Source organism: Papaver somniferum, chromosome 8 (assembly GCF_003573695.1).
Source record: "Papaver somniferum cultivar HN1 chromosome 8, ASM357369v1, whole genome shotgun sequence".
NCBI lineage: Eukaryota > Viridiplantae > Streptophyta > Magnoliopsida > Ranunculales > Papaveraceae > Papaver > Papaver somniferum.
In genome coordinates, this window is record NC_039365.1 from 4,577,993 (window position 1) to 4,589,700 (window position 11,708).

General features: G+C 35.6%; 1 protein-coding gene across 1 annotated transcript; it reads left to right on the plus strand.

Annotated features, from left to right (window-relative positions):
• Positions 1-8,529: 8,529 nt before the first annotated feature.
• Positions 8,530-11,391, plus strand: LOC113304965 (polyamine oxidase-like). Its single transcript, XM_026554082.1, has 10 exons — positions 8,530-8,893; positions 8,996-9,245; positions 9,380-9,526; positions 9,883-9,941; positions 10,029-10,129; positions 10,223-10,366; positions 10,461-10,610; positions 10,712-10,966; positions 11,080-11,161; positions 11,249-11,391. The coding sequence occupies exons 1-10, from the start codon at positions 8,749-8,751 to the stop codon at positions 11,389-11,391; spliced, it is 1,476 nt and encodes a 491-aa protein (XP_026409867.1). The 5' UTR covers positions 8,530-8,748.
• The last annotated feature ends 317 nt before the right edge of the window (positions 11,392-11,708 follow it).

Consider the following 11,708-nt stretch of genomic DNA (forward strand, 5'->3'; position numbering starts at 1 on the left):
TCTTGTCAGTATGAAGCCATGGATCAAGACAAACCCCATTCAATCATCTTTTCACATAAATTCAATCAGCTATGAACCTTCTTTGAAATCCAATGATGAGATCCCAATTTCACTACCGATTTAAAAAATCTTCCTTTGCTTCCTCAACAGTGAAAGATGTGATTGAATCTCCATCTGCATCCTCTTCACAGTCCACCACCCAATCTACACCAGAACCATCACCATAACCCTAACCCTACCTTTCATTGAAAAGGCTCGGAGAAGAAGAAGGGCTACGGTGACAACCTGGCTTTAGGTTTATATGTCGGTGAGGGTAATAAAGTAAATTTAATCAATTTTTCATCTTTTAAAATGAAATATTGACTGGTTCTAATAAAATTGACTAATAAAGGTGGGACCTGACGGAAGTTATAGCAATTGTGGCATTCTATATATTTAGAAAAAAATGGTGGCATTTTCTTAAACCATAAAACCGAGGTGTGGCACTTTATTAAAAAATTAAGAACTTTCAACACAAAAATCATCTTCAATCATCAAGGTTTTATTGAACAATTTTTAAATTAATATATAGATAAATGGATGATGTGGATTTAGACCCAAGATTATAGAGAAGGTCGGTATTTATATATTCTCTTCCATCCTCATATAATCATGTCAGTTTCCCAAAAACCTTAACTTTTGCATTGAAAATGAAATTTCCATGGAAAAATCTTAAATATTAGATGGCATTGTTTTTTATGACCTCCATCCATGGCATCATAGGAGATGCTCTTAGTGAGGACTAGGACATAAGAAGGGAAGAGGACCAATGAGAGTCGCTTTCCCATCCCAATCGGGTTTTTCTGCTAGCTTTTTTAAAACCCTAACATCCACCATGTTCCTTCTCGGGGCTAGCTTTTCAATTCCACCGGTCATCTGAATGCATATAGATTTTGTCTGCTAACTAGTTGTGATACCCATCTTAATTTCATGGGATCTCTTTTCTAACCTTTGAATTGGCTGCTGGTTTATCTGTTATTCATCGAAGCTTCAATGGAATTTTCCTTCGGTGTTGTTCTTCTCAGATTCGACAGGTAACCTCTTCTGAAGTGTTTGATTTCACTTTAATGTTCCTCATCTTTTGGAGATTCGACAGGTAACCTCTTCTGGTTTGAACTCATCTATGTCATAAGATCTTTATCTGCGCTCATATATTCATCTATTTTACCCATCATAAACCCATTTCAAATCTTATCCTTTCCCATCTATTGCTGAAGTCTTATATTGTTCCCTTGGTTCGGTTTTTGTACTATCTGATTTATTATCAACCGTGCTTTTCTTTTTTCGCTCATCCTTTTTCATAAACCCTCTTTGCTTCAGACCTCAGTTCTTCAAAAATAAATAAATCCCCTTTTGATTGTGTTTTTAGGTATCTCTAGTTTTTGCCTGATGGGTTTTTTTCGCTGAGAACCCATGTTTATTTTTAGTTGTTTTGGAAGGCTTCTCTCGCATAATCAATATGTTTTTTTATTTCTTTTGTGCCTTGGTTTTTAATGGGTTAAGATGGTTTTTTTTGTTTATCCATTCCATCTTGTTTTGATTAAAACTCTGTATTTTGGCTCGAGTTGTGTTTGGAAAGATTTAGCACTTTCCAGGTTGTTGATATTTCTATTGTAGTGTTGAGACCTCTCTGATTTTGTTTGAGGTCTTGTGAAGAGTGGATTAGATCCTTACACTGCCTAGAGTGAATGAGTAACTATGAGTTCAAAGAAAGCAACAGGGTAGATTTTTGGCATCCATTTGAGGAAGGGGTCAGTTTAGATGATTAATAAAGATGGGGAGCTAAGGACAGTCTCACAACAAGCAGCAAACTTTATCTCACAAGAGTACCATCAGAACAAGGGAATCCAAGAAATTCAAGCAGATTATTAAGTTCCTATTATCACAACATCAAGCGACAAACTATATGTGATCTCTACATGCCGGTGGAATTACCAACTTTCACCTGAATTTCCGCTTTAGTCTTTTACTGCTTTTTTATTAAGTTTGTACTTGTGTTCTCTGTTTACAGTTCCCAGTGTGGTGTTTTTTAGAATCCTAGTTCAGTTAGTAGTTGAGCTCTTGAACTCAACTTTCATTAGTAGCTTAGTATAAGTTAAGTCTGTAATTCCTTTTGTATCTGTACTTAAGTTTTAGTAGCCTTGTCATAGTACTTTTAGCACTAATCCTTCGAAGGACAGAGGTTGGACTCTACATCAAGACTCGATCAAAGCTAAAAACACATTTTAAGTTATGAAACAAGTCGAAAGAAAAAGGAGAAGATGGATGTCACTCGGACGATTCACCGCAAGAACAAGATACAAAGGCCTGATTAGCAACTCCAATCAACTGCATCGAACCCATCTACCTCCAACTAAATTCTCATGGACACTACCATGTCCACCAACAGTACAGTTTTTCTTGTGGAAAACATTGACCGAAGATCTTCTGACCTTTGATTTCATCATTCCCCCTCGATGCAACTTGGATCTGAAGACTGCTACTCTGCCAAACGACCAAGTTGATGCAGATTTATGGTTTACCAATATGATTGTGATATTTTATATCCTTATGAAAACCTAGCAGGCCTGTCATAGAAGAGAAAGCTAATAATGGCAGTTGGCCAGTTTTCCCTAAGTTTCCAGTAAGATTAAACTCTCGACCTACAAATCGATAGAAATGTCAAAAGGATAACTAGGATTGGAGTTGCTTTTGCCTTCTGAACTTGCGCATATTTTGGTCCTGTGGCATGGTGGCGTCCGGTTTAGGGGTTGGAACCGCCACTATACCCTGAATATACCCTTGGCGTCCTCTAATCAATCTAGCTTATACTTCCAGAAGAGGAGCATTTTTTAATGTGGCTCTGTTTGCTGGTTCGTTGATCAGCAAAGTTATTCGTGAGCATCAGGCCCACCAACAACTGCACCAGTACGCACATTTGAGATCAAAAGCCCGATTTTCTTATGGGTTTCGACCTCAAACTGGTTTAGATTTATACAATTCAGTCAACTTATTACCCACCGGAAGGTTATCTTAGAAAGAAAAGTGTAATTGAATATAAAATATATTTGGGGTACTTTAATCTTTGTAATACTCTTTTTACTTATCAATAAACCATCGTAACCTTTGCCTTGCGAAAAAAAAACTTACCAAGTACCATAACCACCTCGGCATGAGAGCATGAAAGTAGGTGTTGCTAAAATTGTCATTTAAATTGCTAGAAAGGGAAGTAACAATGAAAATTTCGTAAGAAGCCTTGGAATGGATACGAAATGATACTCTATTTTAAAAGAGAATTAGCAAAGTACGCTCTAGTTCGGAATTTTCAAAAGCTTCAAAGGTGGTTTTGGGTAATATCATCAGTTTGTTCCCTTAAAATAAATGCAAGTTCCTGCAGTTTTTTTTTTCTTGATTGGTCAAAGAGGATATATTAAAATGTGGAAATTTTTGAGGAACTCAAATTTGGTTCCTCTCTCTTCCATAAACTCATCATTAAAATGGGATATATATATGTAGCCAAATTTGTAAGATCAACGGCTAAGAACAACAATTTAGATTAGATTTAATGTTTAAGGATTAGACTAATTTAATCTTTAATTAGTTAGGAATTGTTGGCATAAATATAGGTTTTACCTATTCACCACCTATGGTTTTCCTAAATGCCACCCACTACTTAGTTTCCTTTTAATTATGAACCCAATTAGTCCAGGTAACCATAACCTAACCTCGCTATCTTCTTGCTTTAGACTAAGCTCTAAACATCACTTCCCAAGTCTCACAGCTGATGAAATCAGCAGCACCGCCGCTTCTCTTATCAGTTATAAATGGGATGTTTAAAAAACGAAAGTTCCAATTGTTCGTCTTAAAATTGAGCAAAGTCTCATACAAAAATGATTCCAAACAGTGGCATACTAGCAACAATTTTTGAATTCAACTTATATCTTTGTTAACATTTGATCCACTCAAATCAAAAATCGGATTAGGTATCTTTGAACTCTTTTCGTATGATTAATCAACTATAGAACGAATGGGTTATTTATCAAGATCTATATTCCGTGAATGTTGATTCTCATAACAATCAAACTTATGTTATCTAACCTTCTCTAAATAAAAAACTAAATTGTTGGTGAAGGTAAAATCAGATTTAAGTTGGTGATCACATCATAGTGATGTATACATTTGGTTCATCTATCCTAGTGAAAATGACCCTTTATTCCCTTTGTTCGGGTTGGGTGGTTTTGGGCGTGAGCTAATCGCACCGTTTAGACCGTGAGTGCTGCAGACATTTGATGTCCCGCCGGCGTGGCCAGACCGTCTTAGCGTCCTTGTTGCCAAGGGGAACACTCTTCGCTCGACCTTTCTCGATGCCGATAGTTCGGCTTTCCTTTTCGTTTTTTTATACTCCGCTTTAGTCCGCTTCCCCGATGACACCCCTACCCCGTACATCCCGCCCGACCGGTGATGTCCAGTTCGGGACAGCCGCCCAGGCTTAATCCATCGAGCCGCTGTTTCGTCCCGGCCATCAACGGTATCCGATCTGACTTGCTTGGTTCCGTAGATGAAGATTGTGTTGGGCTGGCCAATGTAAGTCCCCGTATCGTCGTAGATGTACAGAGAAGCGGAGATCTTGATGTCTGGGGAACAAGATGTATCCCACCTGACGTGTCTCACAATACTTGACTTCGTATCTACGCACATTTCATGGGATTGCTAGCCTTTGGCTCGGTCCGTCCAAGTACATTAGATTGAATCATTCAATCTAGGTACGACCAAGCGGCAGTGTGTCTAGTGTTTATGGTTAATTGGAAAAGTTACGGAAGAGTAGTTTTTAAAATGGGTCTTTAATACCTGCATTGAAAAAGGTTATAAAGTGCGAGTTCTTTTTACTAGGAGTGGTATTTAGGTGAAGTGTGGGTGATAAATAGGTGAAACCTAAATATATTAGAAAAAGATACGGTCAATGAATTTGTTATCATATTTTTCGCCAATTGAAGTTACTCCCACAAATTTCGGCTACTTAATTAGTTAAAGATACTATTTACGAATTGTTAACATAAATGTTAAGAAAAAATCCGGTCAATGAATTTATTACCATACTTTTCGCCAATTAAGTTACTCCGTGTTAACTTTTGGCTGGTTAATTAGTTAAAGATATTCTGGAAAATCCATGATATCACTTTCCTTTTTTCATTCTATAAGAAACTTTTACACAATGGTTTTTAAAGAGAAACAAGTACATCATAACATGAAAAAAATACAAAAAAAGATACAAAACATAAATAAATTGCGAAGAGAAAGAGCGATCTACCATGATAGTACCCAAATCTTGTACTATGAGATTGGAGAAGGAATGGTATACGAAACTATAATTCGACCATTTTGATAGATTTTTTTTCTTCTTAGAAAAGAGATGCTCCTATGACAGAGGAGTGATATGCCCAGAAATTTTTCATGTGCAACTAACCCGAACTCAAGATCTATTTTTTCTGATGAAGAAGAAATTGATTTTCTCCCTTGCTGAATCGCCGATGTACTTTTATAAAGAAATCAAACACGAACAAAATCGTTAGAAAGAAACACTATAAAAGTGTAGATAAAATCGCCCAAATGACGAAGATAAAAATCGCTCTAATAGCGAAGAAACAACAAAAATAAATAAAAACATGAAAACTTTGCTCAAATCTAGCCCTTAAAGGACTAAATCTGAGCAAGGGAAGAAAAGGAAGTTCATGGGTTCTTCTCTCATGAGTTGGTTTCTCTTTTTCTCTTACGATTTTGTTTTCTAGCTAGAACAACCTGTAATTCTCGCTAATTATTATTTTTCTTCTCATTAGATTATGTATACTCTTAATTATGTATTAGATTACACTTTTTTAATTCGTTATTCATTTTCATGGAGCTGTATTTTAGTTTCGTGATTTTCTTAATCTAAAATTTCTTTTATTTTTTTATGTTTTACCTTGAATATAAATCGGTGATAATTATAATTTTCACAAAAATTACCTACGCTGATTAGTAGACTTTTTTCCTTTGAAATTTTTACCAATACAGTATGTGAAAACTAGAAATTTTTTTACCGATTTTGGTGATAATTGAAGTTATATTTTTACTAATTTGTGTAAAATATAATTCTCATTAGTTTCATATGGTGATAATCGGACTTTTTTTCTGGATTGATAATTAAAGTTTTTAATCGGAGTTATTTTAGAGATGTGAATGAGTATTTGGGTTTCTTTCCGTTGATAATTTGAGTATTTTTTTCCAAAAATAATTCGACGAGGAATAACTTGGGAAAGCTTTTAAGTGAGTGATTTCAGTTGTTTAGAGAGAGCTTTTTTAGGGATTAGAGTTAACGTTTTTCAAAGCAGTGAGTTATTTAAGGTGAGCTTTTTTAGGGGTTAGATTTAATCTCATGCTTTGACCGTTTTTTTCTAAATTAATTAATTTCTTAAGTTATTTAAAAGGTTATTTTTGAATCAAATCATATTATATCTAATTATGGGTTCTTGATATATAGAAATTTATTAATGGGTTTTAGGTATACAAAAATATAGAATTGGGCTAGAAAAAAGAGCGGAAAGCTCACAAAAGATGCAACAAAACAAAAGAAAAGCTAAAGCAAAGAAATTTATAAGAATGCAAAGAGTATCAATAAAAGAAAACACAAATTGTGAAACCTAAAAATCAAAAACCACTTGCAAACTATAAAGAAGACCACCGTCTATTGTCAATTAGCAACATCAACATTTTCTCTAATTAAATCATCGTGATTTTTTGCAAAATCTCTAACCATTTATTCACGACTAGTCTTTGGAAGTGGAAATTCTAAGCCCCAAGAAGAACCAAAATCCAAAAATTTATCTGTGCAGAATTTTTAGGGACTTTATCTCCAAGGTCGTGCAGTTGGTGCACCTAAAGATTCCAAACCTCATTTCTCAAATATTAGTCATTTTATTAACCGAAAAAAAAAATGAAGCTGACATTTCTGCAATATTCGGTGGTAGTTCTTAAAACAACCAAAACAAAAATAAATGGTAGTATATTTTCTGAATAATGATGTCAATTACCTGAATTCCAAACTCAAACTCTACAACCTCGGACCAAAATGACAGAAGACACTCATGGTGAATCAATATTAGCTGTATCTGATATCAGTTTTACTGTGTCATGTGCTAAATTTACGTGAGACTGATTTACCCCTCCTTTCCTGCATAGGGAGGTTAATTTTTACACACTATCCAAACACTATATGAACTGCCCCCCTAAATGTATAAGAAGTTTTTTTTTGTTTTGACAAGATCAGCTGGTAAGGTATAAGAAGTTATTAGGTACCAGCAGCACCAATGTTTCCAGGTCTGACTTTTTCTTGTTTGATGGGTTCGAAATTGGCCATTGGCATTGCTTGACATGACCCTTCTCACTAACTAGTAATTTAAGTTCGAATGTCGTCAGTACCATAAAAAAACAACAACAAAACAATCGATAAAAGAAATTGTATCTTGTTTCCTACATGTTCATCCAAGATGACTTCCGAAGGATTTGAAGGGGCATGCTGGGCTTAGGTTTCCCATCACTTGCAATCTTGCATTATATATAGAGATTCCAAACATTTTGAAAAACTCTTTGTCCAAGTCTTTAATGGCGAGCACCAAACCAATTTGCTTATTTACTTGAGTTTACTATGTGAAATATTTTTAAATGTTGTCCAAACAATTAATCACTCACTTTCTTCTTCTTCTTCTTGAGTTTACTTTGTGATATATTTTTGAATGTTGTCTAAACAATCGAATCTGTAATATATAAAGGGAACCATGGTTACCAGAAGAAGACTAGTCTACCATTGAATCTTAGTGGCTTAATTAGCTCAAGACATCCAAGAAGAAACAAGAGTTTGTCAATGTGCTGACATGTCTGCTAAAGTTGCGATTGCCTTGTGCTACCTACCTTATAAGAAGGAACTTGGATAAATCAACAACCTGTTCTTTTAAGAGTTTACTTATATGTATGTGATAGTGACGAAAGAGCCTTTCCCCGATCTGTCGACGACCCTAGTGGCCGTTAAGAATTAGTACTCTTTTTTAGTTCAGTTTGTTATTGGTTAGATTACATCCATAGATGCTGGAATAACATGACTTCTTCTGAATTCCAAGATTAATAAACTACATGGCCGGCTTCTTCTTATCAACAATTAAGATTTTAAATTTTGAAAACTTGAAAGTGTCTTATCGTGCCATGTCCAAGGGAATCGAACGCCTTTAAATGACTAAATTTGAAAACGAGTGAGGTTATCATGGCCTCGTCAACTAATAATTATAATTACTACTATGGGGAAGAGACGTGCCAATGGCACATGATGTATAAAGATATAGGGATTGGAATGTCGTCGAATTAACTGGACACTACGGCCTCTTGTATTGCTGATCAAACGTGATATATTATTGTTTACGGCTCTGCTGTTGCTCAGTTTATTAATTTTGTTTATCACTGATCGAAAAAGAAACACAAAAATTAACTACAACACCTGGTATGCACATGATTCCTACATTTTAATAAATCGTAGAGCAGCTTAAGTCGATGAAATAAGAATAATATGACTGTATCAATGGATTAATTTGAAGTAGTAGATGAATAGTAATGATGTACGAAAACCTTATAAATGTAGAATTCATTACTAGTATGTTTCATAGAAACTTAATAAGCTAGTAATCTAATATAGAAAGAGAGAGTATTATGGGTAAGGAGAGAACACAAATGGTGTTGGTGCTCTTCACAGTTCTTATAAGATTTTTGGGTCTCTATGATCTGCCACAAACTATGGCAGGTGCAGCTCGAGACCCTACTCCGACTGTAATCGTGGTTGGAGCTGGCATGTCCGGTGAGTAACACACACATTAATCGTGATCGTCATGCAAATTAATGTACATGCACTATGTACGTATCCCTCTCTGATTAAAATCTCGTGATGTGTGTTTTATAGGGATATCGGCAGCAAAGACGTTCTCGGATGCAGGAATAAAGAATTTTTTGATACTGGAAGGAACTAATAGAATTGGTGGTCGTATCAAAAAGACTAACTTTGCAGGTATAACAGTAGAGTTGGGTGCAAACTGGGTTGAAGGGGTTAACGGAGATGAAATAAACCCCATTTGGACCATGGTGAACAAGATTGGCCTCAAAACCTACTATTCTGATTTTAACCACCTTGCGAATCATACTTACAAACAAATGTACGTATGATTTTTTCAATGGATCCTTATGAACATTCCATTAATTAGTCTTACAAAAGAAGAAGAAATAAAGAGTCCAACAATATGTGTAGTTATTTGTATATTACCATGTTCTTCCATTGTTTATAATCCAGGGGAGGAGTTTATGAAAAATCCGTCGCTCAACAAGGGTACAGCGCAGCAAATAGACTTTCTACATCCAGCCAAAAATTATCGGTTTCTTTGTCCAGACGAAGACAAACAGATATGTCAATCCTGGCATCCCAACGACTCAAAAACCAGTTAAGCAGCTAATTGTTATATGATTTATTTCTCACATAAACAGAAAGAAAAAGATGAAAAAGTTGTAAAATCAAATCTATTATACTGGGCTCAACCAGGACAACCTTTAAGCTCCATCAAATTCGAAGATTCAATTAGGAAGATATTGTAAGGCATAGGTAATTTATTGTTGTTCTTTGGGGTAGAAGGTACTGATTAACTCTCGATGTTATCCTTTGTTGGATGATCTGGGGTGATGAATCGTTGTGTCTCGACTTACTTTTATTCTTTCTTTCTTTTATATTACTAATATAATTATATCGTTTTTATTGATAAAAAACAAAAAAGAAGTAATAATTGTGACTAAATTTTGCAGTGTTCCATCAACACCGATTGAGATGGCAATCGACTATTACACTTATGACTACGAGTTTGGTGAGCCACCGCGAGTAACTAGTTTGCAAAACACAGAGCCCTTGCAAACTTTTACTGATTTCGGCGAAGATTATTACTTTGTTGCAGATTCGAGGGGTTATGAGAGTGTTGTTCATTATGTTGCTAAGCAATTCCTTACTACTGATGAGGCTGGGGATATCGTTGATCCTCGACTTGTGTTGAATAAGGTAAGACGAGTATATATTCAGTGATTGATTATTTGAATGGCAGTGCTTGGTGTTTTAATTATTAATCAATAATATACCGCTATATATTAACAGGCTGTGACGGAGATACAATATTCAAAAAGTGGTGTCGTTGTTAAGACTGAAGATGGATCAGTGTATGAAGCTGAATATGTAATGGTTTCAGCTAGTATTGGTGTGCTGCAGACAACTCTTATTGACTTTGTGCCTGATCTACCGGTTAGCCAGCTTCTCCTTCTATGATATTATGTACGGTCTCATAGAAAATAAGCTAACATTACTCATGATCAGCAGTACTTGTTATTTGGTGCAGGCATGGAAATTGTTGGCCATATATCAGTTTGACATGTCCATCTACACCAAAATCTTCCTCAAGTTCCCTTACAAATTTTGGCCTACTGGTAATGGCACAGAATTCTTTATCCACGCTCATGAAAAACGAGGTTATTATACGATGTGGCAGGTACATTCATTAGTTCAATTTTGTTAGATGGGAAAGCTATGATAGCTTCATTAATACTAGTTCATAATCAGGTCATTCAATTATTATCCCGTGCGTTGCAGCAACTAGAAAATGAGTTCCCTGGTGCAAATTGCCTCTTAGTGACAGTAACAGACGACGAGTCTAGACGGATAGAGCAACAACCAGATTCAGAGACTCTGGCCGAAATTATGGATGTCTTAAGAAACATGTTTGGGCAGAACATCCCTGATGCCACAGACATACTCGTCCCTAAATGGTGGTCTGATAGGTTTTATAAAGGAACGTTTTCCAACTGGCCTATTGGAGTTGATCAATACGAATATGATCAGATTAGGGTATGTAGCTATCGTACACTTCAGTTAAAACCATGTTGGTTTTATTTTTATCTTTCTAATATTCTGATGCAATGAAGATATTCTGTTAATGTTATGTTGTTTATGAATTAAAGGCACCCGTTGGTAGAGTTTATTTCACGGGAGAGCATACAAGCCAGCATTACAATGGTTATGTTCACGGTGCATACCTCGCAGGTCGGCTTTCCTAAACCCATCTTTAAGTAAGCTAGAACTTAACGTTAGAACTCAAACATTTAATAAGGTTTTTTCATTGTTTTCCAGGTATTGATTCTGCAAATATTTTGATCAAGTATACCAAGAGAAAAAAGCATAACTACAAGATCAAGCCTAAAGGGAGTTTAGTTACATTTGGAACTCCATTTATTAATACTCGATTGTTTAATAATCTTACTAAAATAACATAATCATTTAATCACAACTAGGTTCACAAAAATTAAATTTTAACTCGTTAATAAGTTAATAATCTAGTTTAATTAATAAATTTTGTTGGTCAAGCAAAGGCACTAATACATTGGGTGTCAACTGTATAATGCAAGGGTCCCTCTTATAGTAATGCTAGCGTAATTATCACGATTAACAATGTGGGTAATTCTATTTATTAGGGGTGCACATACCCTACCCATACCCGCCAACCCTACCCTACCCGCCAGGTTTCTAACCGTATCCTACCCTATCCACTATTTGGCGGGTAGGGTGGCGGGTAAAGATTTTCTTAACCGCT

What these genes read in the sequence shown, in the direction of transcription:
- LOC113304965 (XM_026554082.1), top strand. Translation starts at nt 8,749, where the DNA reads ATGGGTAAGGAGAGAACACAAATGGTGTTGGTGCTCTTCACAGTTCTT. An exon ending in GGTTGGAGCTGGCATGTCCG is followed by an intron (nt 8,894 to 8,995) that starts GTGAGTAACACA and finishes TGTGTTTTATAG; the next exon opens with GGATATCGGCAGCAAAGACG. An exon ending in TCACGGTGCATACCTCGCAG is followed by an intron (nt 11,162 to 11,248) that starts GTCGGCTTTCCT and finishes ATTGTTTTCCAG; the next exon opens with GTATTGATTCTGCAAATATT.